The 27,380-nt window shown below is 39.9% G+C and overlaps 2 protein-coding genes and 1 non-coding gene across 6 annotated transcripts; 2 read left to right on the forward strand and 1 right to left on the reverse strand.

Moving 5' to 3' along the window:
* The first annotated feature begins 132 nt into the window (after positions 1–132).
* NMRK1 (nicotinamide riboside kinase 1) lies at positions 133–25,720 on the forward strand. 4 transcript variants are annotated; one of them, XM_041745400.1, is made up of 10 exons: positions 133–270; positions 3,584–3,647; positions 9,865–9,955; positions 10,239–10,287; positions 10,636–10,734; positions 15,713–15,845; positions 15,923–15,994; positions 16,876–16,982; positions 18,076–18,159; positions 22,103–25,720. In XM_041745400.1, the coding sequence occupies exons 2-10, from the start codon at positions 3,619–3,621 to the stop codon at positions 22,120–22,122; spliced, it is 684 nt and encodes a 227-aa protein (XP_041601334.1). In that variant the 5' UTR covers positions 133–270; positions 3,584–3,618; the 3' UTR covers positions 22,123–25,720. The 4 variants fall into 4 exon arrangements, with proteins under 4 accessions (XP_041601334.1, XP_041601337.1, XP_041601335.1 ...); XM_041745401.1 differs by lacking the exon at positions 133–270 and adding an exon at positions 332–456; XM_041745402.1 differs by lacking the exon at positions 133–270 and adding an exon at positions 466–787.
* LOC121485261 (TIMELESS-interacting protein-like) lies at positions 6,789–7,685 on the reverse strand. The gene has a single exon (XM_041745399.1). The coding sequence runs from the start codon at positions 7,662–7,664 to the stop codon at positions 6,804–6,806; it is 861 nt and encodes a 286-aa protein (XP_041601333.1). The 5' UTR covers positions 7,665–7,685; the 3' UTR covers positions 6,789–6,803.
* Positions 20,758–20,871, forward strand: LOC121486018. The gene has a single exon (XR_005986501.1). It is a non-coding gene; the product is annotated as a small nucleolar RNA SNORA12 (small nucleolar RNA).
* Positions 25,721–27,380: the final 1,660 nt, after the last annotated feature.

The following is a 27,380-nucleotide window of genomic DNA, read 5'->3' on the forward strand; positions in this document are numbered from 1 at the left end:
GCGGGGGCGGAGAGCGCGGGGGAGCGAGGTGCGCCGCGGTCGCCGGAGTCCCGCCCCGCCCCGCCCCGCCCCGCCCCGCGGGCGCCGCAGCCCGTACCGCGTCCGGCCCGGGGTGCGACGGATCGCCTGGGTTGGCCGCCCGGGCCGCGGCAGGGGCGCGCAGGGAGGGGCGGTGGGCCTCGAGGCGAGCCGGCCTCGCGGGTCGCGGGGGGTCGCGGCGGGTCGGCCATCTTCAGCCGCTCGGCCTGGGAGGGCCCGGCCCCGCGCCCGGTGAGTACCTGCGCGACCCTGCCGCCGAGGCCCGCCGCCGCAGCCTGCTCGCGCCCTGCACGCCGCGCGGGGCCCTGCCGCCCGGACCGGCGGACAGAGGGCCTGCCGGGGACCGTGTGTGCGGCGGCCGCCTTCACGCCGTGTCCTGAGCCCTTCCGTGACAGACCGCCCCGGGACGTGACACAGGTTGTGGAGACGAGGCACCAGGCTCGGGGGGCCAAGTCTTGGTGCCTAAGGGAGGTCGCAAACTTCTATCCCCACCCCGCTTGCCACCTGCTAACTGGGGACGGTTTTTATACCAGTTTAAATGGCGGAAAAGAAATCAAAAGATTTGGGGGCGCTTGGAAACTATAAGAAATTTCGAATTTCGGCGTCCACGGAGTTTTGCTACAACGAAGCCACGCTCGTTTGCTTATGTAACTAACGCCTGTGGCCGCTTTCTCTGCAGCGACAGCAGAGCTGAGCGGCTGCCCTCAAAGCCTAATAAAATCATGGACTTACCGGGCATTTCACTGAGGTAGGCCGACCCCTGGCCTAGCCCATGGACTCTCCAAGGGGAGGCAAGGGCCGGAGCAAACGAGAAACGCGGCGTGCATTCAGTTTCAAGTAGCACGGTGTTAGAAACCAATTGTATGTTTGGGGGAAGAAAAAAAGTGACGAGAAAAAAAACTTTACCTGAGGGTCTATCTAAAATGAAGCTTGAAAGTTTTCGCCCCCGGGGGGGGGGGGGTTAGGGAAAGAGGAAAGTGATTCCACGGGAAGGGGAAGGGGGCATGGGTTGAGTATTCAGAAATTGTTACCGTGGGAGATTTCTGTTTACTAAAAGGGAGCAGAATTTAAACAATGGTAGGAAAAGACTTCCCTGTTGTGGGGAAAGGAGATAATCAAAATATCTGTGGAATAAAGCAAGTGAGTGAGAAGTCCTGAAACACTTCACTGGCTTGAAAATACCAGACTGCCCTTGAGATGCATGGAAAAGCACAATCCGCATGTTGTCGTCCCCTTTGTATTGGAGAGCTGGTGCCTTCCTAATAATTTGATTTCTGTACATGCCACCTCTTGACCATTTTGCAGTTTAGGATCCAAGATGCACATGTTTAGTAGTGGAATACACATAATAAGCACATACAAGTGATGAAAAAAGGACTCAACAACATAGGGTAAAAAAAATAAATTTAAATACTCATTTTGGGTTTGCTCTTGGCTATTTTAGCTTGTTCTCCACCTCGTTTGCAAATGACTCTACTGTTGAAGAAAGCTTTGCACTTGTTGGGAGAATAAAGTACATAAATATCCCATGAGATTGGAGGTAGTATATTTTCCTAGTAACCAGATGCCCCTGATTGAGGAGACTGAAATTTGCAAATGGTTGTCTCTCCAGAGACATCCAGTGATTTAGTTTGTAGTTGAAGCTTGTAACGCCCACGGAATCTGCTGCATGTATCTGGAGTCTGGCAACTCTTGACTGCAAGTTTTTAAGTGTGATTTTAAAATAGTTCTTAAGGAAGGCAACAGGCAGTGTAATAACACCAAGTGGTGTGGAGGTAGACAATCCCATTCCTGAATTTGCAGTTCACCTGGTGCTGCCCTGTGCATTCAATGAGGTTTTTGAAATTAATGGCATCTAGGATTCCTCCGCCCACCCTCACCCCAGCACCTGTCTTGATTCTGCTTCTCCCAGTTCCTCACCCCTCCCACCACATTGTCACATTGTTAAATGCTAATAGACTGTGCCCAACACTGACACAAACACTGTCTTGGGTCATAGCTGTATTAGCCAACTAATAGAGAATTAAGGGTTCCTGTTTTGGTAAAAACTTGCATTTGACTGTGGGAATCCCCTCCTGAATGCAAGCAATTTTGTAAGTAGGTTCTTGACTCTCCCTCACCCTTTGTTTCTGAATTGCTAGTTTCCACCCAAATAACCCCCCTCAAGCATCTTGCCAGTGCCACAATCACACTCGTTATTTGCCTGCTATGTAATTGATCCAGTATCCTCAGGTGTATGCACAGATGTGGCCTGAAGCAGGGGGACCAGTTGTCCTTTCCTTTCAGTGTGCTCAGTCATTAATAATACATCAATAAAAATGCCATCCATTATACATGAGAGCCTCACAATGAAGCTAGCACACGTGCAGCATCCTTTCTTTGCTCTTGGTAATAAAGTACTTTTTAACAGGTTGGAAAGAAAAAAGCAATGGACTTGCTAGGACATAGGTCAGGGCCAGATAGGAACTGGGAGGGCTGCTGGGGGTTCTCCAGCTCAGGGACCACTCACCCCAGTGGCCCAGTTTAGATCCCTGATCATCCAACCAGAGAAGTCCGGGGATAAAGAACAGCATTAGTCCAGGCAACCCTCAGGAACCACTATTCTGAGGTCCCCTCCAGCTGAGGCTCATCTTTCCCATAAAGAGGCAGAAATGGTTCATTAGACTATCCGCAGGACTGCTTTATGGAACCTTAGGGGGCCCTGTGTGAAACTGCCTTCTACTCCCCACCCCCCAGATATGAGGTCAACAGATAATGGCCTGGTGGCTAAAATATGGCTCTGGGCCTGAAAGTTTGCCAACAGTTTTCTGTTTGAGAACACGAACTTTGAAATCCAGTAAAAGAAATATTATCCCAATCAGAAAGGAATTCCATTCTTCTCATTGGTAGACATTTATTACAACAACAAAATTGTAATCAATTATTTTGTTTTGACTTTCGTTAAAAACGTTGTAGAAATCTGTTTTCTCTCTTGTAACATTACATAAGTACCTACGTAATAAGCTTGAGTTTGCCTCTGGGCTCACAAAACCTCAAATATTTACTACCTGGCCCTTTTCTGAAGAAATCTGTCTACCCTGGCCTTGGACTTAGGTTTTTGAGTAAGGAAATAACACCCTTAAAGGGAATTAACTTCCTTTTGCCTCTGACCAGCAGTGATGTTTTCCCCTCATTTCTGAAGAGGGGAGAGGCAAGCTCTGTGGGTTCCTGGTATTGGGGAAATAACATAGGTCATCTCCAGGGAACTGAATCTTGAAACTCTGAGTTTCAGAGTTATGAGACTCTGTAATGTGTGTTCTCTGAGACTTTGGCCTGTTGAGCACACACCAGCTGTTGCATTTAGCATAGAGTCACTCTAGCAGAGAGAAGCTGGTACCTTGTGAAGCTCTTCTACTGAGTGTGGCTAATCCAGGGGCACGGTCACTCAGAGATCATGGTCATCTTTCCCCCTCAGCTGGCTCTCTTAATTTCAGACTCTTTCTTTTACTTATTTAGACATCCCAGTGATAAGCATTTGATTTGTTGTTTGTTTGTTTAATTTTAGGAAATTTCAGGAAGACTTGATTTTCAAAGCTAATTATGAAAACATTTGTCATTGGAATCAGTGGGTAAGTAATTTTGCGACAAACAACTGGTGGAGGTACTCAGGATGTCCAAAGGGTGTTTTCATGTGGATGTGGTAGGGGATGGAGGAGTCAGGATTCCTGAGTCCCAAAGAAGAGAGCAGGTCCCTGGCAAATATAAAACAGTGGCATGCTGGCTACAGAAATGGCAACAGGAGATGGGAGAGTCTCCTAGACTCCTAGAGAAAGAGGACCATCAGGAAGCAAAATCTGCCTGCTTTCCCATTTCTTTGCTGGAGTTGACACTAGACACCTTCTATCCTTATCCGTTTAAAAAAAAAAAAAAAGATTTTATTTATTTATTCACGAGAGACACAGAGAGAGACAGAGACACAGGCAGAGGAAGAAGCAGGTTCCCTGCGGAGAGCTCAATGTGGGATTCAATCCCAGGACCCTGGGATCACGCCCTGAGCCGAAGACAGACAATCAACCACTGAGCCACCCAGGTGTCCCTATCCTTATTATCCTTATGAACCTGTTGCCCTGGCATGGTTATTAGTTGTGTTTGTCCCCCCTTCAAAAGCATCCTCAATTATATGGTCACCCTACCTGTGGTACCAGAGGTATACATGCAAATAAGACACCAACGCCCCTCCAAAAGACGCTGTCTACTTTGCTACTGTGTTATGTTCAGCTTTCTTCTGAGTAATGTGTGAATACACACATTATGTGCAGTCCAATTCATAAGATATTTGAGACTTAAAATTAAAAGTCTGGAATTTGGGGGGGATCATTGTATTATGTTACTATAGTAAGTAATCAGAGGTAAAGGGGATGAACCCGGTGTCAGAGCTCTGCCTCATCATGCTCCCATCGAACCAGAATCAAAGTTTTGTTTTTCTCCACATTGCTTCTCTTGGCTATGCCTCCCCTTCTGCACTCAGTGCCACCCTCCTAAATCAGGCCCTCGTTCCTTGATTGCCTCCCTCTCTTAACCTTTCCTACATATCTCTCCACCAGTTGAATCTTGCAGAAATTTTTAGTTATCCTCTTACCTGGTGAACGATATGCAGTGGTTACCAGTTACCTGGAACAGAATCTGAATATCCTGGTGTATGAAGACTATCCATAAATACTAAAAGAAATGTATCAGCTTCAGGGGCAGATAGGCTGCAGGAAAGGTTTGATATAGGAACTCACCGAAGACTCCATTTCTTTCTATCTCTTCTTTGTGTCTTCATCCATTGGGATTCATCCTAGAGTTGACTCCACTTTTTGGGCCTGAGGGGATACCACTGGGTGCTGGGAATTTGTATTTCTTAGCCTGCTACTAGGATAAAAAAAAAAAAAAAAAATGCCTCTCTTCCTCCAGATCATGAGTTTCTCTTTGACCAGACTAGCTGTACCACATACACACAGTCACTGTGGCAAAATGGGTGGTCCTGCCCCGATTAGCTTAGGCTAGCAGGGTCCTGCTCTATGGTTGACAGTCGGGTCAGTCCAAACCACACCCCAGAAACACACCCCAGCTGCTGGGGAGGCAGCTGCCAGTTCTACTCTGGCATCCAAAACAACTTTCATTCTGTGTATGTAGGAATAAAATCCCCTCTTCTCAATGTTCCAGATGTACAAACCTGCCTCATGCTTCCTTGCCACGTGTATTAGGTGCTAAGAAAGCCTCTTCTTCACTGTCTCTTCCTTGGAGAGTGCCAGGATTTCATTTTAATGCTGCTTCTGTGCATTTAAAGCACCTGCTGGACTCAGCTGCAGTGACCTCTGTTCCTGCCTTTCTTCCTTCTTCCAGACTCAGTGTTGTATCCTCCTTGTATACTTAACCACTTGTTCTGCTATGAAGTCATCATTTGGTTAAGACATCAAGGAATAGCAGGGGTTCCAAAGGAGTCAAGGGTCATTCAGGATCCTCCTGAAAATTTAGTGCCAGTGTGAAGATGTTCATTTTTCTGGGCGAGGGGCAGATAGTCTTCAACAGATTCTCACAGAATTCTGTGATGTTAAAAAATATTAAGGGTTTTGGGGGAAAAAAAGATCCATGGGCTTTAGAGTTAGACTTTGTATCCCTTCCTCATGACTTGCTAGTTGTACCTTGGGCAAGTTTTATGAGTATATAGTCTTTCAGTCCTTAGTTTCCTCAACTGTAAAATAGTAATATGAATATCTGCCTGCTGCAGAAAGGATTTTCCTCTTAAGTACCTATAGACAGCCTTTTTAACTTCTGCTTAGCCCACTGTCATATTCCAAATACACTCCCCTCCTGTCTCTTGGACAAAAAACAAATGGACCAGGACTTGTGCATTTATTTGGCTGTTGTGAACAAAGAAGGAAGTGTCCCCAAACAGTTATTCATTTTCCTTCCCCCTACCCTAAGATAAAGCATGTACCTGTCTGGGGACTCTTGCCCTGAGGTGGGAGGGCACGTGACGGTGGTCAGGAATTTGGTGGTGCGTGGTGGTTTTGAGCATGCTGAAAGAGAAGAGTTAGTCTTAAGGTTGTCACCTGACCAGGATTCCTAGTATGGATCGTAGGCATGAACTTGTGCAATTCCGACTTGCTAAATTCTTTTAAATTCTTGTTAAATCCCCCCTCCCATCTCTCTGACCTATACTGTCTGGTCTGTCTCCTCCAAGTCTTCAAAACTGGAGTGCTTGCTTCTCACTGTCTCCAGTTAAGTCAGTGTTGGTTTGACTGTGTATCATTTGAAAGAGATAAGTCTCGAAAATGACACATTTTCTGGCCAGGTTGCTTATACTATAATAAAGTTAGCCCTGTTTACTGTCTCTCTCTTTTTTTTTTTTTAGTTTATAAGATTTTTATTTCTTAAAAATGGACATTAACATTCAGTATATATTTATATCTTAAAATCCCCAATTTAGTGAAAACAAGACATTCAATGGCACACTAGCAGCAGAAGGTGCTTCTTAACTACTTATCATTTTTACAAAGTTAAATCTATATAAAAACGAACACTAAAGAGAATAAATAGGCTCAACTAAAGTTAGTAAGAAACAAGTATAAATATAAATACCAGATTTTAAACAGGAATCTGTGTTTTCACTCCAAGTAAAGAAAATACATGCTAATCTAAAACTTAGAGGGCAGCAAGCTAATAGATTTTCTCTTAGTTGAACCCTTTCCAATCTTAGTAACATTTCTGGATAAACCATAAAGTTACTATTGTACATTTTAAAAGGATTGGTCCAGTGGTGTGTGCTCTATTTTTGATTCCTCCTCTTCATTTACAGTATTAGCATCAGCAGCATTATGTGGATTGTCTAGAATGTCTTTGTGAAATCTGTCTGATGACTCTTCTTGATCCTCATCCTCTTCGATGGTTGGTGCCCTGGGTGTGTTTATTAATAAGTCATTTCCAAGGGACTGACTATTACTCAGTAGTTTTGCCTGCCTTCTTTCCAAGGCCAGTTGTTTATTTCTCTCTATTCTCTGTTGTTGTTCTTCTGTTAGGCTTCTACTTGGCTCAGAAACAAAGTTCTCACTTTCCACTGAGTTTGTCAAAAAGGGATCTAATTCAGTAGCAGTTATATCATAGCCATGATTTTCTCCTGCTTCACCATCATTGCTAATAAAATCTTCATGTATAATAGGTAGGTCAAGTCGAATTCGTTTTAAACAGGTCTGAACTTCCTTTTTACTTCCCAGGTATTCAACTCTGTCAATGAAATCCTCGAATTGCAGTTTAGGGAATAGCCTATGTGCCCAATGCTCCATGTGTCTGATTAGCGTTTTCAAGTCTTCAGCCTCATGACCTTTACCTTTGAATTTTGCATTATCAAACACATGCCTTAATGCTGGAAGCCCTCTCTCTGAAACTAATCTCTGAGCATCCAGCTTAGGTATGTTCCGTTTAACGGTTCTCTTTGGAGGTACAGGAACAGGTGCTCCTCTCCCTGACTCTTCATCAGGTTCAGCTCCTTCTCCATCTCCTCTCTGTGGAGAGGCTGGAGGTGGAAAAGGAGGAAAAGTTTCATCTTCTATATGCTCATAATCTGGTAAGTCAATCAAGCCATTCTCCTCTGGCTCTAGCATCTTCTCCTCCTCCCGGGTACCGCCGCGGCCACAGCGTGGGGCCAGGCGCGGTAGCTAAACCGCGTTGATCACGAGATTCTGGAGGTTCCCGCGCGAGAAGGGGCCTGTGCCTACTGTCTCTTTTAAGCCAAAATTCAGTATCTGAACTATGGAAACTCAGTGTGAATTATAGACATTTTTGTTAAAGGGGAGAAATTTTATACCAGTATTTCTCCAAGGCAAAGGGTAATACCCACCCACTTTCCTATTCTTTCCTTTTCTTTTCTTTTCCTTTTTTCTTTTCTTTTCTTTTCTTTTCTTTTCTTTTCTTTCTTTCTTTCTTTCTTTCTTTCTTTCTTTCTTTCTAAGATTTATTTATTTAGTTAGTTATTTGAGAGAGAGTACAAGCAGGGGGAGGGGTAAAGGAAAAGGAGGAGGAAGCAGACTCCCCACTGAGCCAACTTGGGGCTTGATCCCAGGACCCTGGGAACAGGACCTGAGCCAAAATCAGCATCAGATGCTGAAGAGAATGAGCCACCCAAGCACATCTCCTGTCTTTTCCAAGATAACTATGCCCATATCCTACCCAATTGTGTATTCTAAGGCAAAAAAAAAAACAAAAAAACTTTTGAATCAAGTTCCTTGTACTTTGTAGGTATAAGGTATTTAGGTAATAATTGAATTATAGTCAGTAAAGAATTTTGATGAATGAATATTAGTTTCTTGTCTAGATTGTAAATACATTGCAATGTATCTCACCTAGGATTAAGCACAGGTTCTTGCAAATAAATATGCAGTTAAGAGTTTTTTGTGCCATGAAAATTCGGTTTTAAATACACAAAATAGGGGACACCCAGGTGGTTCAGTGGTTGAGCGTCTGCCTTTGGCTCAGGTTGTAATCCCAGGGTCCTGGAATTGAGTCATGCATCAGGCTCTGCGTGGGGAGCCTGCTTCTCCCTCTGCCTACATCTCTGCCTCTCTCTGTTTGTCTCAAATAAATAAGTAACATCTTTTTTTTTTTTTTTAATGCACAAAACAATACAGGAGGGGCACCTGGGTGGCTCAGTGGTTGAGCATCTATCTGCCTTTGGCTCAGGTCGTGATCCTGGGGCCCTGGGATCGAGTCCCACATCGGGCTCCCTGCAAGGAGCCTGCTTCTCCCTCTGCCTGTGTCTCTGCCTCTCTCTCTGTATCTCATGAATAAATAAATAAAATCTTTAAAAAAATAAAAACAAAAATATAAAGGAAACCCATTATAATGAAATTTAGCTATAAAAATATTTTAAAAAACAAATCATCATTTTGTGATACACTTCTTTGTTAATTTATTAAATAACAGTGTCCAGTGGTGAGTCTAAATACTGCCATCAATTTGAAATAATAATGAGTATTGATCACGCTTCAAGATATCTGCCCCAACTGCACCATGATATGAAAATATCTCTGATTTCTATCGACAACAAATTTCACAGGTTCTGTTAATACTACTGATGTTTGTTATTTATATTTATAATTAAAGGAAAAGCTAAAATTCTGTTAGAATATAATAAAAGTATATAAAAATATATAAAAAATGCCATTTCTTTTCCCACTCAAGTTCACAAAGTCCACGAATCAGTTCACAAAACCCTTTGAGGCAGCAGCCCCAGGTTAATGAAAGCTCTGACTGAATGAGTGACTACAGAAGGCCCTCTCATGTGCTGTTATGTGGTGCTAGACTCTGGCAAACTAGGTACACAGAGGAGTTAGCCAAGGTCCGCATTCTCCTCCACGTCACACAGTCCATCCACGAGGGACATGTAACTGACTCTATGTGATAAGCTTCACTGGACTTCCCATCAAGCCCCAAAGTGGACAGAGATTTAATGATACAGGGGGCATCACAGCAGAGATGTGATTGAGTTATAAGTGGCTTGTCAGAAGCCAGTCCTCCACTTTTCTCCATGGTGCCCTGAAACAAAATCACAGTGGCCACATGCAATTTTATGTACTTGCACTAAAATGCGCTACTCAGGGCGCCTGGGTGGCTCAGGCAGTTAAGCATCTGCCTTTGGCTCAGGTCGTGGTCCTGGGTCCTGGGATCGAGTCCCCACATGGGGCAGGCTTCCTGTTCAGCAGGAGGGTGCTTCTCCCTCTCTCTCTCAAATAAATAAATAAAATCTTTTTTTTTAATGCATCTTTCTTCTTGGTATTTTCAATTTTTTTTTCTTTTTCTGTTCAGTGTGACAAATGGCGGGAAGACAACACTGGCTAAGAATTTGCAGAAACACCTCCCAAACTGCAGTGTCATATCTCAGGATGATTTCTTTAAGGTATTTATAAAGCTTCTTAGGTCATTCATTTAATACAAGAAAGTTCTAGTAGCAAAGTTAATTAAATTACATCCAAAAAGCCTTTGCTAGGGGACAGAGGTTTTGGGGTGAAGGGTTGCAGTAATGCCACTTATCCACTAGATGGCATTACTTATTGATGTGGCTCTGATTTTAATTATCCTCGTCTTCCAAAGGATTTAGTAAAAGTTTATCGCCTCTTCATTCTATAATTGTATTATTTCTGCCCTGCACAGTTTTGATGGGTTCTTGTTATTTTTTCCAGCCAGAGTCTGAGATAGCGAAAGATACAAATGGATTTCTGCAGTATGATGGTAAGTAGATGAGTGTGTGAAATATTCACTGCTGTCCATTTTTCTCTTTCAAACCCAAATACCTTCTCTGTGAAGACAGTTTCAAAATGTGCTTAAGTACGTGTTAAATATCTATGAAGACAGTATCAAAGTGTGTTGCCCTTTACACATACTTTTGTAAAGTTTTCTCGTTTATGTCCAACTATTTAAACAAATGAAACCTATTCCCCAGGCTTTTACTTAAAACTGAAAACATTGGAACAATAGATTTTTCTACTAAAACTAGAATAAGGTAGGTTTGTTGGTACTCTGCTCATCCCTGCCTGGGGTACACATAACTAAGGATACTTCCCCGATGCCTCCCTGCAGTCTCGCCTGGAGCAAACTCTAAGCTCATCCAATGGGCTCACCTTCCCAGTGACCGCGGTGGACTAGACAGCTGTTTTCTTCTTTCCACTGCTCATAAAGGTTAGCGAATATTTTTTAGATGGATTCACTTCGCTCTCTTGCCCAATCTAGCCCTGCTTTGAAGCCAAAGGATTATAAAGTCCATCAGAAGACATTTATTTTCCTATAGAGAATACCACACTAATAAACTATACTTAATGGTCTTGTCAGCTTTTATTATGAACAAGATGACCACTGAGTGTTTATGCAAACTGGCAACAGAAACAGCTATCTTAAAAAGCCATAAACTACATTCTTTATTTTTAACTTTGATGACATGAGAGGAAAAATGTTATGTAATCAGTTCTTACAGACACTTGATAGTTTTAAGAGAAGCAAAATCCTTGACTCACTGCCTGTTCTTGTGTCTTGAGCTGCAGCCAGGATATTTTTTACTTTTCTTCCCCTCTAATGATTAGCAAGGAAGGTAATTACAGAGTAAGAGTTAAACAAGGAAAGTCTGTTTTCAATGATTGACAAAAAATTATTCCTAATTCAAATAAGTTCTTATAAACTGATAAGAAAAACAGAAATATTCCAATTGAAAGATGTCCAAGGATATAAATAAGCTATTCATGGAAGCAAAAGGTTATTTGATTAATAAATGTACAATAAAAAGTCAACCTCAGAAATAGTCAAAGAGTTGTAAATTACTTTTTTTCCCCACTCACCTCATAAACAGATTTTTAAAGCAGTAATTATCTGATGGTTGCACAGTTATCTAATTACATAATGATGGCTCAATAAAACAAAAACTTTCATAGATGGGAATATTAATTGATGTAACCTTTCTGGAAGGTTGCTTGAGCATATGTCCCAAAGACCTTAAAGTATTCATGCCATGTGTCAAGTGCCCTACTTCCAGGAGCCTATCATAAAGAAAAATCTGAAATTTTTAAGTAAATGTACAAATTTAATGTAAATCAAGGTAATGTTAAAATCTTTATGATAATCACTAGAAGAATAGTTTAAAGATGTATAGCTATCAAGTTTATAAGTAAATGGAATCATTAAATTTTGTTGGTAAATACGAAATAAGTCAGAAGTAAAAAACAATTTAAAGAAATCAAAAGATGATTAAAATGTAGAAAATGAGAATAAGATGATAGATTTAAGCCAAATATAGCGGTAGCTACATTAAGTTAAATGAACTAAAATACTCCAAAGACAGTCAAACTAGATTTTTAAAAATGAAAGAAAGAAAAGCCCAACTATAAGCTCCTTATAAGAGACATATTTAGATACTAGGACAAAGAAAAGTAGACAAGGCTAGAAAAAGATATACCATGTGAACATATACTGAAAGAAATCTGGTATAACTACTAATATCAGACAAAGTAAACACAAAGAATATCACTAGAGACAGTATTACTAGAGATAAATAGAGATAAATGGGTCAATTCAACAAGAAGATAAGCAATCTAAAATTTGTATGTCCCCAATAACATAACCTCTAAATACAGTAAGCAAAAACTGACAAAACTACGTGAGTAAATATACAAATCTGTAATTATTATGGGAGATTTTTTAACACAACTTCCTCAGTAACTAATAGAAAAAAGCAGATAAAATTATAAGGGTATAACTGATTTGAACAGCGTAATCAACAAACAACCACTCTAACATATATGGAACATTTAGCCAGTCACAGCAGAATACACATTTTTGTTTTCTTTTTTTTTCTTTTTTTTTTTTTTTAGATTTTTTTTTTTTACATTTTTGTTTTCTTAAAATAAAATTAAAAAAAAAAGAATTGCCTTTGCTACATCCCCTCACCCCCAAAAAAGAAAAAGAATACAGGGAACATTAACTAAAATGGAAGGCATATGCAAGGGCATAGAACAACAGTACATTTCAGTAGAATGAAGTAATATAGAGATAAGCTCTAAGCACAGAGAATTGAATCAGAAATCAGTAACAAAAAAATAGAAAACTTTCAAGTGCTTGGAAATTAATCAATACCTTTTTTTTCTGGAAAAATTTAAGCTGCATACAAAAGTAGGCAGAAGACTGTAATGAACTCTCATAAATTCATCATCTAGCTTTTAAAAACAATGAACTTGTGACCAATTTATATTTCATCTATGCCCTCACCCACTTTCTCCTTCTGTATCTTCTTGAAGTAAATTCCAGATGTCATCACATTTCACCTGAAGTAAAGCACTTCTATATATCCCTTGGGTTAAGGGAAAAAATCACCGTGAAATCAGAAGATACTTTTAACTGAACAATAATGAAAATATATTAAAACTAATGGTATTTGTGGTTTCAGCAAAGACGGATTGGCTACATTCCTTGCTCTTTCCACCTCTTATAATTGGAAACCTTGGATGGAACACAGCAAACAGAGGAAGACTCAAAGAGAGAACAGACTGGCTGGGGCCTTTGGGACTTGCGGAATGATTGGTTGTGATTCCTTGGATTTTCTTCTAACCTGTCATATATTCAGGAAGGGGTACTTGAGAGGTGTGCCATGGAATCATCAATAGGTACAGACAAAAGAGCCCCAAGAAACCTGTTCCCTGTAGTCAAAGGACCAGGAAAAGCGTGCCCTATTGGAATAGAAAGTCATTTTGATAATATACCCTACTGTAGCCAAACACAAAAAGAAAAACCATCCTCCCTTCATGTTTCAGCAAGGCCAAGCAGTGAGCAAGACTTTTGGACCTGTCTGGCACCAGCAAGGCAGGGGACCCCACAGAAGTCCTATCAATTGAGCCAGACAGGGAACTGAATTTCTACACCCACGTAGCAGCAGCAGCAGCAGCAGGATGAGGCAATGTGAGGTAGTGCATCCCACTTTCCTCACCCAGAGAGCATCAGCTGCTGTCAGCAGGATGCATTTGATACCTGAACTTCTATCCTCACCAAGAGCAAGGAAGCCACACCAGCCCTCCATTTGCCTCCTTTTACCAAGACAACCTCCATTTCCATGTTGGTAAGATTCAGTAAGGAGATGACCATTTACCCCCACCTGGACCTGTATACTACACCTAACCAGGGTAACTGCCTATAAAAAAGGAGATTAAATGGGATCCAGAGCCTCACAACATGATACCCAAACTTTCTAGAATGAGACTGAAATTCACTTGGCATGTCAAGAACCAGGCAACTCTCAGCTTGAATGAGAAAAGACAATTAACAGACACCAATTCTGTGATAACACAGATATTGGAATTATCTGACAAGGATTTTAAAGCAGCATTCATAAAAAGGTTCACCGAGTGATTGTTAACATTGTTAAATCTAGTAAAAAGTTAGAAAGCCTCAGTAAAGAAATAGAAGATGTAAAAAAAAAAAAAGAAATTTCTTAACTGACAATATACAGTAACTAAAATTTTAAAACTCATAAGATGGGCTCAACTGCAGAATAAATATGACAGAGGAAAGAATCTTTGGATTGGAGGACAGAACAATAGAAATTACTCTATCTAAACAACAGACCAAAAAGAGACTGAAAAGAAACTAGCAGAAATATCATTGCAGTCTCAGAAGGAAAGGAAAAAAGGTGTGGTGCTAAAAAAGAAGTAAATGTGTAAAACATCACAAACTTGGCATAAGACATAAACCTATAAAATCAGTAATCTGACTGATCCTCCATCAGATTAAGATTAAACATAACCGACCAAGAAAAAAAGAGAAGACACAAATTACAAATATCAAAAACAAAAAAAGGAAATACCACTACAGATCCTACAGACATTAAAGAGATAAGAGGATATTATGAACAGTCTGTGCAACTAAATTAGAAAACTTAAATGAAATTGACAATTTCCTTGAAAAATGCAGCTTACTAAAACTAACACCAGAACAATGAGAAAATCCTAACAGTCCTCTGTCTAGCGAATAAGTTAATCCATAATTGTAAAACCTTCCACTAAAAAGCCTCTAAGTACAGATGGCTCAATTCAGTAGTTCTGGAGTATGGCTCAGAAACTGTTATTCTGGTAAATTCCCAGTGATACAAATGCTGCTGGTCTAGGTAGTACACTTTGAGAATCAGTGTTTTGGAATATTTTGCTGGAAATTGTAAACTCAAAAAGTATGCACATTTTAGAGTTTAAAAAGGACATATTTGGATCCTTTATAAAATTTCTTTTTTTTTAATTTTTATTTATTTATGATAGGCACACAGTGTGAGAGAGAGAGGCAGAGACACAGGCAGAGGGAGAAGCAGGCTCCATGCACCGGGAGCCTGATGTGGGATTCGATCCCGGGTCTCCAGGATCGCGCCCTGGGCCAAAGGCAGGCGCCAAACCACTGTGCCACCCAGGGATCCCCCCTTTATAAAATTTCTAATGGTTTTTCTCTTATTTACTTGTAAGAGCCCTTTATATATTAAAGATACTAGCTCTTGGGGAGCCTGACTGACTCAGTTGGTTAAGTGTCTGACTGTTTCATCTCAGGTCATGATCTCATGGTCTTGTGATCAAGCCCCATGCTGGGCTCCGTGCTCAGGGCTGAGTCTGCTTCAGATTCTTTCTCCCTCTTCTTCTGCACCTCCCACTCATGCTCTCTTGCTCTCTTGCTCTCAAATAAATAAAATCTTAAAAGAAAAGATATGTATTTTAGTTCTTTGCTACATATATTGCAGATATTTTCCCCAGTATATCATTTATCTTTCACTAATTTATAGATATTTTGTCATCCAAATATGTTAAACTTTGGTCTAGTTAGGAGGGAATAGACATTATAAGTAAAGCAATATTAGCTATGAATGTATGATTGCCAAAGCTGGACATGGGAGTTCATTGTACTCTACTCTCTACTTTTATATGTATTTGAAATTTTCCATATTAAAAATGTTTCAAACATACCAATTTGTCAGTAATAGAATTTAAATTTTTCTGAAATATTTATTAGGTATTTTGAAAGGTAAATTAAATAGTGCTATTCTATATATTTATAGAGCCTATATATTTATAGAGCCTTATCATAAAAAGCCACATCATAAATCTTTTGTTGTATTGATTTCATATTTTTGTATATTTGTTTGAAGTGCTTGAAGCGCTTAATATGGATGAAATGATGTCCACCATTTCCTGCTGGATGGAAAACCCATCAACAGACTCTGGAAGCACCGAAGAAATTCCCATATTAATCATCGAAGGCTTCCTTCTCTTTAATTATAAGTAAGCATCCTCAACCTAATATTGATTCTGAATGAATGGGGTGAAAACTTGGTAAACTAAACAGGCTGTTATTGTAGGCCTCTAGACACTCTATGGAACAGAAGCTATTTTCTGACGATTCCATATGAAGAATGTAAGAGGAGGAGGAGGTGAGTTTTGATATTGCCTTTGTGGATTATAATTAAAAAGACAAAATTTATGAGGATAGAAAGTACAGCATAGGGAATAGGATCAGTAGTATTTATAATAGCACTGTATGGTGACAGATGGTAGCTACACTCATGGTGAACATAGCATAACCTATAGAGAAGTCAAATCCCTACGTTATATAATTGAAACTAACATTGTATGCCAACCATACTTAATTAAAAATAAAATTTTTTAAGTAAATTTTTTTTTAATTTCTTTAAGAAAAAGTTCTTTTTTCCCATTTTTTAAAAGACAAAATTTAGGAACAATGAGGAAAGAACATGATTGAGCAATATGTATATGTCATTTTTCAAACAAGAGAAGCCTGGTCTCTTCTACACAAAGAGAAAAATCTTTTTCTAGAAATGGTCATCCACGTGGGGTAATACAAATTGCTTTTCTAAGAAAAGGCCCTTCTACAGACCATTTGACTCATCTCTCCTATATCTCCAAATGCAGCAATCCCATGTTGATTGATTTTAAATTTGAGAGCCATTATTCTGTGACAGCCACAAAGAACACCCAATTAACTGAAAGCCTAATCCAATCTATCAGGTTCTCTGTCATTATTCACATTGATATTTGTCTCTTCTGTTCTCTCAGAAAGCACTGTAGTAGGAGGAGATAATTATGAATGATAGTGAATTACAAAAGTAGTTTTTTTGGATCAGAAAACTAAATCAGTTCTGCTGTCTTCTAATTAGTATTGAATCTAAAACGTATACTCTTAATTCTGTTTAGATTAAGTCTCAGTGATTTTTCCCATCACCCTGATCATTATTATTTTACTTTATCAATTTTATGTCTCTGTGCACATTAAGTTTCCTGTGTGTTTTCATAGTAAAAGGGTCTACAAGCCTCCAGATGCCTCAGGGTACTTTGATGGCCACGTGTGGCCCATGTATCTAAAGCACAGACAAGAAATGGAGAACATCACCCGGGACATTGGTAAGTGCCTTCTCTCCCTCCACAGAAGGCCTTTACTTGTCATTGCTCGAAGTCCATGAGAGAAAGGATTTTTAGGAGGCATCTTCGTGAATTACATTATAAAGGAACTCTTTAAGCCAGAACACTCTGGGCTCTTCCATGATTGACTGTCCTGGTTTCTGTTTCTCTAAGGCTTTTGTCAAAGCCTGTCAACTTCTAGATGGTCATTCATGAAACAGATATTGAATTGAATGCCTTCTGTGTACAAGGTACTGCCCTATTGATATTAAGGAAAATAAGACAAACTCAGCCCCTACTCTTATGAGCCAACATTCTATCAGGGAAACAAATGTTAAAAATACTAGCTGCATGAGCATGTCCTTTCCAGCTATGCCAGATGCTGTGATACCACGTTCCGGGGGACTAGCTGAGTCCAGTTGGCAGGCACCTGGCTGGCTCAGTAGGTGGAACATGCAACTCTTGATCTTGTGAATTCAAGCCCTGTGTTGGGTAGAGAGATTGCTTAAAAATGAAACCTTAAAAAAAAAAAAAGGCCAATCTAACCATGACCCCACTTTGCTTAACCTGCAAAGAGAGTCCAGTGTTTTGGAATAAAGGCCAAACACGCCTTGAGTCCCCTGAAGACTAAGGCATAGACAGCCTTGCTGTCAAATCTCATCTCTCCAGGATACCTGCTCCCACATTCAAGTCCTCCCAAACTATGCATCCTTTTCTTAACATTCAAATTTCTCTCTCTCTCTCTTACCTCCAGTTTTCTGATTAAAGGTTTCATTTTTAAGCAGTCTTTTAAATCTTATAAGTGTTTAAGGTCTTGTGTTCTTGATTTAAACTTATTAGTATTCTTTTTTTTTTTTTTTTTTGAGGGGATAAAGGGTAGAGCAAGCTCCATGCCCAGCACAGAATATGGCATGGGGCTTGATCTCACCATCCTGAAATGATGACCTGAGCCAAAATCAAGAGTCAGACATGTAACTGACTAAGGCACCCAGGTGCCCCTAAACCTATTAGTATTCTTAGGAGATGTCAGGTGCCAGAGTTAGAATCCTCTACCAATAGGCCCATTGGCCTTTGAACTGCTCTCCTTTCTCCTTAGTTTACCTAGATGGAACAAAATCCGAAGAGGAACTCTTTACACAAGTGTATGAAGATCTAATACAAGAACTAGCAAAGCAAAAGTGTAAGTATTGTGGATGGTGAAGGAACAGCCAGGAAAAGAGTTCATTACATACCCACGAATGGTTTACCAGAATGCTCATATAGGAGTGATTGTATGCATTCATTCATTGCTTTAAAGAATGGGTTTGGGGACTTGATTATTTTTTATGAGGGTTTTTTTATTTAAGGGTAAAAATATCCACCCATTGTTACATCCCTTAATGATGTTTACATTACATAGTTTAAGTTTTTTAGTAGATGGCTATTATTTCAGTGGAACTGAAATTATCCTTTGGGCAGAGTGAAGTTAAAAGGCTGGTGATCTCTTTTTAATATGTCTAGAGCACCTCTTCTCCTTTATTACTCTTAAAGATTTCCCATGAATTTATTTTCCCAAATCCCTCAAAAATAAACACGCGACATTAAAAAAATATTGAATGTTTCTTTAAGGTTTTCATATTAGATGACACATTTTGCAAGTACCAGAAACCCTCCTTAATCTGACTTAAGCAGAAAGAAAGCACAGGGGGTAGCTATGGCTTCAGGCTCGCTCGGTTAAGGAGCTCAAATATAACCTTCAAGGCTCTGCCACAATTCCACGTTGTATTTGGGTTTCTTTGGAAGTCAGACTCTCTCCACTGACAGATATGTTGGGAGTTGGCAGCAGCATTCTCCTCCTTGCAAAATCCCCAGTAGAAAAAGACAGTTTATCCTTTCGCTAGATTTCCCATGAGTTGATAAATGTTGAAGCTCGGTATTGGGTTCCAAGGAGCTTTTATATGATTCTCACTAAAAGAATTTTAAACAGTTTTGTAAAAAGCAGTTTTGCATTTTAGCTCAGCTAGAAAGCCCCAGGGAAGATTTTGGTTGGTCCTGCTTGGATCTTCTGGCTTGTGCTAACCTCACCACTTTGGCCAGGGAGGTGGCACACTCTGATTGGCTAGGGCTGACCCGTGTACTCGTCTTCTCTCCTGTTTAGCAAGGAGAAATTCCACAAAGGAAAAGCAGAGCAGGAAGTAGAAACCATAAGGAGGATGAAAAAGCAGGCTGGGGTCCAGCTGCTATAATATTCGAACTATTTGTACTCAAAGGGTTTTCATGGTTAACACATGCAAAATACAACCATCTTGTTCAGGAGGCAGTGGGAGTCACTCCTGCAGTGCAGAATAGGACGTGCTTTTAAGAAGCAACTACCCTAGTCCAGATGTCATCATCTCTTAACAAGAATTAGGTTTCTTTTGTTCTCAGTAAATTCCTATCTTATGAGGGGATTAAGCCCAACCAGCCCATTGATCCCACACACTCCTCATTTTGGGATCAGCCCTTCCTGTGGGCATGAACGCATTTGAAGAAACTTCAGGACCATTTTAAAGTTTCTCCTAAGTGGAACTTACAGTCCTTGGCAGATATGCCTGCCCATCCCTGCTGTCTGTTACTTTGATGAAAGGCAGGGAAGCTCAGGGCACCGACATGAAGGGCTGTAAAGAGTGTGGGGTGAAGGGAGGAAGGAGTTCAGCCTTCATAAATGATAGCAGCTGAGCCAGAGCCACTCTTCTGAGAGTTATTGGCTCCCTTTCTGGCCCTAACGAGATACTTGAGGGTGTTTTAGAAGCTGGACACCCGTACCTTTCCATCCTCTTGATAATGGCCAGTGCTTACGTCCATTTTTGTAGTGACTAAGTCATACTTTGGAGTTTGGCCTTGTGATCCATCTCCTGATAAAGATGAAAGGAGCCTTAATCAGTAGCTCAGGCAAACTGCATTTCATTCCATGCCAAATGCCAGCCTCTGCCATCTGTTCTGAGGCCCAAGAACAACAGGTATGTTTTGATGGACACTGAAAGCCCACAAGAAGGGGTGCCTGTGTGGCTCAGTCAGTTAAGTGTCTGACTCTTGATCTCAGCTAATGAAAGCCCACAAGAAAGTACACGTCCATGTGTGTGGCAACCCTCCTCTTTCCTTGCTTATGTCCTAGAGGCTAGTAAGGACCTTTAAAAGGACCTGTACCTTTTAAGTCTATCTTGCCTGTGTTCTAGATATCAGATAAAGTTGAGTAGAAAAAACAAAACAACAACAACAACAAAAACAAATGTTAAGATGAGACAAAATCCAAAGCAGATCAGATTTTCTTACCTCTTAAGATCTATATTAGTTTTTTTTTCTAGTTGCATAAATAAGTGACGGTGTTATTTATAGTAACCTACCACCTTTCCCAGTTCTTGCAACCATGGTGCCCTGGCAAAGCTGCTTGGAGGGATCCTCGGCATGGCCTGGTTTAACCCATGGTTGGGGGCTGAGCTAGCAAAGGCCTTTCCGAGGTTCCAGCGGACTACAGTGCAGTCTCCTCATAACCTCTCATGAGCCTGCTGAACTAACCTTCCATTCTAAATACATAAAATCAGAATTGTGATAAAATAATAACAGTCAGATGGAGCAGAGTTTGAATTTAATTATTAATGAAACAAATGACCCAAGAGAGTAAGAACATAAAGTTATACATTTAATTTAATCCTTGTTTAAATTCAGTGTTTGAGGCAAAATTTAACCATAACCTATTCTCACAATGACAAGGCTGTCTAGGCACCAGAACATCCAAACTCCTTTTGAGAGAGTATATTTTCATAGTGGGGGTTTGCTCTCTGGCATACTTGTTAGGTTTTCAAGGGAGCCTGACTCTGCCACATATACTAGATAGAAGCTGGCAAGACTTGACGGGAGATTGGCTCCCACATGTAGAAAGAATAAGGGGGGAAAATGTGTATTTCCATCTCATTATAAAAGCATATTAACTATGCAAAAAGTTTTAATATGAAAAAGAGAGAAAATAACCACTTGAATTCCCACCAATCAGCAATATTAACATCTTAATGTGTACACATCCAATATTTTTGCTGTTCACATAAGTCTTATATGGTTACATGGTTCATCACCATGCTCATTTCTGCTTTTACATTAGTATTTAATATTTAAAGGAACTTTATAGAGTTTATTATATTATGAAACTGAGTCAAACTAAACAGCTCTTCCAGTTAAAGGAATCAGGGCTGAGTTCTGCTTTGCTTATTAAAAGTGAGTTTTAAGACTTGGCATTGACATCTCAGTGCAGAGGAAAGATGTCATATTTCTTGTTTCAAATCAAAGAAATAAGAAATTACAAAATAAAAGTTAATTTTTCTTTTGGTATTTTTCTATATCAAATTTAAAATATAATGTTCAATTAAAAGTAACAGTATAATGACCTAATATATAATATAGTAGCCCAAATTATCATAGGATTAATGATCCTTTTCACAATTGTTGAGTTTTTAGTACTGCTACAAGTTTTTCACATTGGCAAATAACATACTGTAAAAATATCTGCACATATGACTTGTTTCCTTCTTCTGGAATTAAAGTTTTTCAGAAGTAGCACTTGCTTAGTCATAGAATATAATCATATTTGTATGTATATACTTCAGAAATTAAATACTACACCAAAAAAATTTGTTTCTCTGACATGAACTCTATACTAATAATGCAGTAGGTTTATCATTGAGTTTCAAGCCAAAGTCACCAAGTTTTCAGCTAGGCTTCCTTGGTTTAAGAAAAAAGAGCAAAATTACTCATACTTTCTAAATCGAGCATAACACTCCTTGTAGTAGTAGTAATTCTACAACAACCAGCCAACCTCTGTGATATTCTTCTAATTTGCAAACTGTTTCATTCCTTGAAGCCAATAAGTATTATACCAATTGCAAATGAAATTAGATGTCTGATATCTTAAGATGGGCTTAAATTTAGTTGAAGGATTAAAAGAATGAGACATGGTCTCTATTTGGTTCTCTATGGAAAAGCAGCATTTCTGGCTCCAGATTCCCTGTAATCTTAATATTCTATTAAGATTTACTGTTGTTACGTGCGAAGATTTAACAAAATGAGAATTGGAATTCTCTATTAATTTCTTTCTACTTGTATTTGTTTTTAAGGTTTGCAAGTAACAACATAAAGATGGAGTGCACTGAGTCCTTCCTCAGATGAATTAGGAAACTCCAAGGAGTATGTTTGAGGATCTTAACCAAGATACAATATGTACTTTGGTATGATAACAGTTGTTGGTTCCTTTGTTTGTGTTATCACACATGGTTTCCCTGACATGTGGAACAGTAAACAGTTATCCACACCACTGGACAGGAATTTACCTTAATGACTTGTTTTCCCTTCACGGAGTAAGAAATAGCATAGCTCACAAATGACTCAATTTCTCTAGACCAATGATTGTCAAACTTTTCTGAATGGGACCCAGAGTACAAAATAATATTTACATCACAATCCAGTATATATGTAATCTATTGTGCTTGTCTATGTGTGTTTATGTAGGTATGTGTATGTATGTAATGTGTGTGTATATATACACACCCCTCATATATCACAAAGCATTTGCCTTAGATTCAATGCACACTGATATTTTTCTATTTTTAGATTTTCTATAATATTCATTACCATCCAATACCAATGCCTATTTCCTGCAAATAAAGCCTTTGGCAGGAGTAGCAGTCACTTACCAGAGTGTCTTTTTGTGTGTGTGTTTTGTTACTCTTTCTTACATATATGTAAAACCAGTGGATCATTGTGTTACTTGTGTTGATACTTTGTTATAACAGGGAATATTTTCTCTGTGTTTTATTTTTCTGTCAAACCAATGGTCTAAAGTCACAGAAATCAGTTACAGTTACTTACATGATGTTCCTTTCACTGAAAAGAACAGACAGGAGATCTGAATTATATAATATTTTGAAGCCTCTTTCAATGCTGGAATTTAGATTATCTGCTGTACTGATCAACCTCTTGTTTTTTAACAGGTGGATTACTCCCAATCCTTTAAATCTTTACAAATATAAACATATTGTTACAATAACTTTAACGGGTCTTTACAGATTCGTTTTTTCAGCTCTCATTTTTTCTGTATTTTTTTTAAGATTTTATTTATTGATTTACTAATGAGAGGTAGAGACACATGCGAAGGGAGAAGCAGGCTCCCCACAGGGAGCCTGATGGGGGACTCGATCCCAGGATCCCGGGATCATGCCCTGAGCCAAAGGCAGATGCTCAATCACTGAGCCACCCAGGCGTCCCTTTTCTGTATTTTTAATTAGTTTGTACTCAATGATAATTAGGAAGTTTTTGATCACACACACTACACAGAAAGCAAAAAACAACAAAGCCCAAATGGCGGTTCTTCCACCTGATAGCTATTATGACTTGATTGAATTATGGGAAGTCTTTATTTCAAACTATTGAAAGCCTTTATTTCCTCTTTGTAAGATGATATGCAGATATGTGATACCTGACCGTAGCATAGAATAAGGCTCAAGTTCATAATCTTTAGTATGGCCTCCAAGGCATTCCCTGAACCAGCTTCTCTGTGCCTGTCTGTTCTCATTGCCCATCACTCAGCTTTTTGCTGTTCAGTGCCGTGACCTCCTCTCCTCAGTTACCAGGACCCTTCCTGCCGCATTCCAGATGCTCAGAGTGAACTTCCACAACCCTTCCCTCCAACCAGCCTGCCCTTCCTGCCCCTCCTTCATAGTGCCTTGAGGTCCTACTCAAGGAAGACTTCTCTCATCCTTCCCTCTGAGATGCTCTCAAGGCTCCCCTACTTGTCCTTCAAAGCACTATTGTAATTATACTATCACATGCAGAATCGCTCATTTTGTGGCAGTCTCTCCAGCTACATAGAAGCTCCATGAAGACAGGCCTTGCCACTGTGACTTATTTACACACACACCCCTGAGAATCAGCACATGTCTAGTATGTGATGAACACACAAAAAATATTGGGTACAAAGGTAAATTCCTATTACATCAAGAATGAATTCACAGGCAACCAATATATCATTTGAGGAGTAGTAACTTAAACTCACTGGTTGTTTTGTTGTTGTTGTTGTTGTTGTTTTTTAAGTTCAAAGCAGGCAGTCCAGAGTTTGTACATAGAGTTGTCAGATTTAGGGAAAAAACAAAACAAAACACAATTAGAAGACACACAGTTAAATTTGAACTTCAGATACTCTGTAGTTACTTATAAATAACTTTAGCATAAATAAGTCTCAAATACTACATATGTAAGGCTGTTGTTTTTCTGAAATTCAGATTTGTCCTGTATTTTATCTGGCATCTCTGCTTTTGCAGCAATTCAAAAATCATAAAAAGGAGACGCCTGAGTGGCTCAGTCTAACCTTTGGTTCAGGTTGTGATCCCAGGATCCTGGGATGGAACTCTGTGAGTCTGGCTCCCTGCTCAGTGGGGAGTCTGCTTCTCCCTCCATCCCCCTCCCCATTCATTCTCTCTCTCTCCCCCTCCTTCCCCCCTCAAATAAATAAAATCTTTTAGAGATATCATTAAAAAGCCAGGATTTTCCATCCTTGACTTGTGGACTTATCACCAGGAGATCACAGGAAAACATTTGAGATTCCTGACATAGCATAATCTATCAGGGCATAGGGAGACACAGATAGCCATATGCCTCCCAAAGTCACCCAATGGTGTCCCCAGCAACCTTCTTCAGATGTCTCTGGAGCCAGAATTGGCTCACATGGCCACTTCCCACTGCAAGGGAGGTGACACAGAGGATGTCATGACAGATTTGAACCAATTATGATTCATTGTCTGGGCATGTTGCCATGGGAACAAAATCAAGCCTCTTTTAAGGAGGAGGGAACAAGTGAGCAACCCAAAGTGCCTACCTCAAACTCTCCTCTGCCTACCTTATCTGGCCATGATTTTATCAAGCTTGGATTGCTCCAATTCCAAATTACTATTCTCAAAACAGGAATTTTTTTTAGAAGAGAAGTCTAGATATTTTTTAAACATCATTTCCAAGAATTTCTGAAATACTCTCTTTTCTGCCCCCACTGCCCAGCAGAGAGAGATGTCCCTGCTGATTGAAGATCATTACACTTGACTTTTCTCCCCATTTCAGCATGTGAAAATAGGTCAGAGAAAGACTCTTTACCTTGAAAGGGAGACAAAAAAGCTTAACAGACATTAAAAATAGAAATAGTCAAAACATTTTGAGAGGAAAGAATTACCTTTTGCTTACTACTATCAGTGAGAAATAAATTGGAAATTTGAAATGAAGACTCCCAGTGCCTCATTTCTAGCTGTGCATTTTCACACTGCATCTCCTCTTACCCACACAGTTGATGGGACATTGTATCTATTTTAAAAGGCATATGCTCTTTATATATTGAAAGAAGCAAACCTGTTTTTGTTGTTGTTGTTTCATTTTGTGAGGCCCAGAAAGTTTATTACCACAAGAAGCAAGTGCACTCATCCTACCTCACCAACAGAGTCACAGAAATGCAACTTCACATAATAAAGTACAACACAGACTTGGGGAGAATGGTCCCTTGGGCTATATTGGCTGTAATACTGAGGTAACCAATTGACCTTGTTCAGCGAAAATACCTCTAACACAATGAAAAAAAATCAACTAGTTATAACATCCAATTCATATATACAATTCAAATAAAAATGTATATTATTTGCTTCGATGTATAGCAAATTTAATACATTAGTGTTTACAAAATAAAAACTATTCTACTGAAATTTTTCTTGTGCTTTCCCTTTATCATTAAGCTTGAAGGATCAGGAAAGTGCGATACTTTAAGGAAACTTATTTATGGATTTAAAGATGCAGTTTGTGGGGCCATGAAAGATAAATACTAACTGGAAGATTACCACATCTTTAAAAATCATTGCTTATTAGAGTAAACCTGTTGAAGTCTTCACTCTCTGTGCATAAGTAACCTCAATCCTTTTAGGTGAAATTGTTGTGGGAAGGTTTCATCGTACTTAATATCAAACAGGAGGGAATTAAAAAGGACCTATGCACAGACTGTCACAGTAGAGGGTGAGATTCAAACCCAGGTTAACCTTTTCAGGACATGCTTGTGGTGGTAATACAGAATCATAAAATGTTGGAGCAATATCCGCAGGTCCAACATTCTGTATTTCAGCACGGAAATTAAAACCAGAGCCGGTGACCTGCCTGACCCCATGCAGCTAGTTAGTGGCGGGATGAGGGCCAGGCCACAATACCCATACCTCAGATCCGCAAACTGTGTATGCACTCAAATATGCACACACACACATTTTTAATTTTGAAGCAAAGAAGGGCAGAAAAGTCTGCCAGACTGCATCATCTGGCCTCTCTCCTTTGAGGATTGCAAATTGAGGAGCCTGGGAAGACAAGAGCTGAGTCAGGGAAACCTGAAGCTTTCTGTTCTGGGCTATTAGAGCCTAGTCAAGGAGGCGGGCCTGCTCAGGAGCAGTGGGAAGCTAACGTGTGCTCCATGCTGCTCTTTTTGCTGACCTTAGGCTTGTGGTTCTTGCTGTTTCCAACACTCCAACCAGGGTGGAGAGTTAGGGAGAAATGCACCGATATGGAAAAAGTAAAGTGAGCATTACACTCCCTTTTTTGCATATACACAGAAATAGATGGAAATCTCAATAGTGGGCTTGGGACTCTAATCAAGTGTGAGTTGCATATAAGAGAGCATCAGCAAGAGACTTTATTACCAAATTGAGCATATCTGATATGTTCATGCCTACAAGTCCAGAAACGTCATCCGTGAGAAAGCGGAGATAGAATAAGATGCTCCCTGCCAATTTCCAGATCCCAAAGAAGTTAGGTATTCTTCAAGATTCTTATTCTTCAAGATTAAAACTTGAGACTAAAGTTTGGATAAAGAAATTTGTATTGACTTTTCCCTCCCAGCGTGCACACCAAGTTCCCAGAACTTACTGTTGTACCAGTGGTTTTCAAACCTTCGCAGGTACCAGAATCACTTGGACAGCTCGTTAAAACACAGACTGCTGGTCCCCAACCCCAGAGCTTCTGACTCAGTAAGCCTGCGATAAGGCCCTAGAATTTGTGTTGCTGACAAGTTCCCATTTGATGCTGACAACACTGACCCAGGGACTAGACTTTCAGAATGACTCCTCTGCAGAGGACAAACAGCAGTGTGCAGACACAAGATGGGCCACACTGGCTCTTATTTGGACACTATCAGCTTGAAATTATCAGTATTATCAGCCCCTAAAGATATTACAGAATCATGCTTGTGCTAGTTATTGGTTTTATCCCTCCAAATTCTTCCTTTTTGCCTCGTCTGTAAAAATTAATCTGGGCCCTTTACATATTTTTCCTTTGCCAAGTGGAACGATGTTAGGCTTTGTCAATAGAGGGTGCTAGAGAGACATTGCA

The sequence above is a fragment of the Vulpes lagopus genome, chromosome 2 (genome assembly GCF_018345385.1).
Source record: "Vulpes lagopus strain Blue_001 chromosome 2, ASM1834538v1, whole genome shotgun sequence".
Classification (NCBI taxonomy): domain Eukaryota; kingdom Metazoa; phylum Chordata; class Mammalia; order Carnivora; family Canidae; genus Vulpes; species Vulpes lagopus.

Excerpts from the sequence above, each read along its gene's own strand:
- LOC121485261 (XM_041745399.1), bottom strand. The coding sequence starts at position 7,664 with ATGCTAGAGCCAGAGGAGAATGGCTTGATTGACTTACCAGATTATGAG.
- NMRK1 (XM_041745400.1), top strand. The coding sequence starts at position 3,619 with ATGAAAACATTTGTCATTGGAATCAGTGG. Across the intron at positions 15,995-16,875 it reads GAATGTAAGAGGAGGAGGAG|TAAAAGGGTCTACAAGCCTC; the intron begins GTGAGTTTTGAT and ends GTGTTTTCATAG. Across the intron at positions 16,983-18,075 it reads GAACATCACCCGGGACATTG|TTTACCTAGATGGAACAAAA; the intron begins GTAAGTGCCTTC and ends CTTTCTCCTTAG.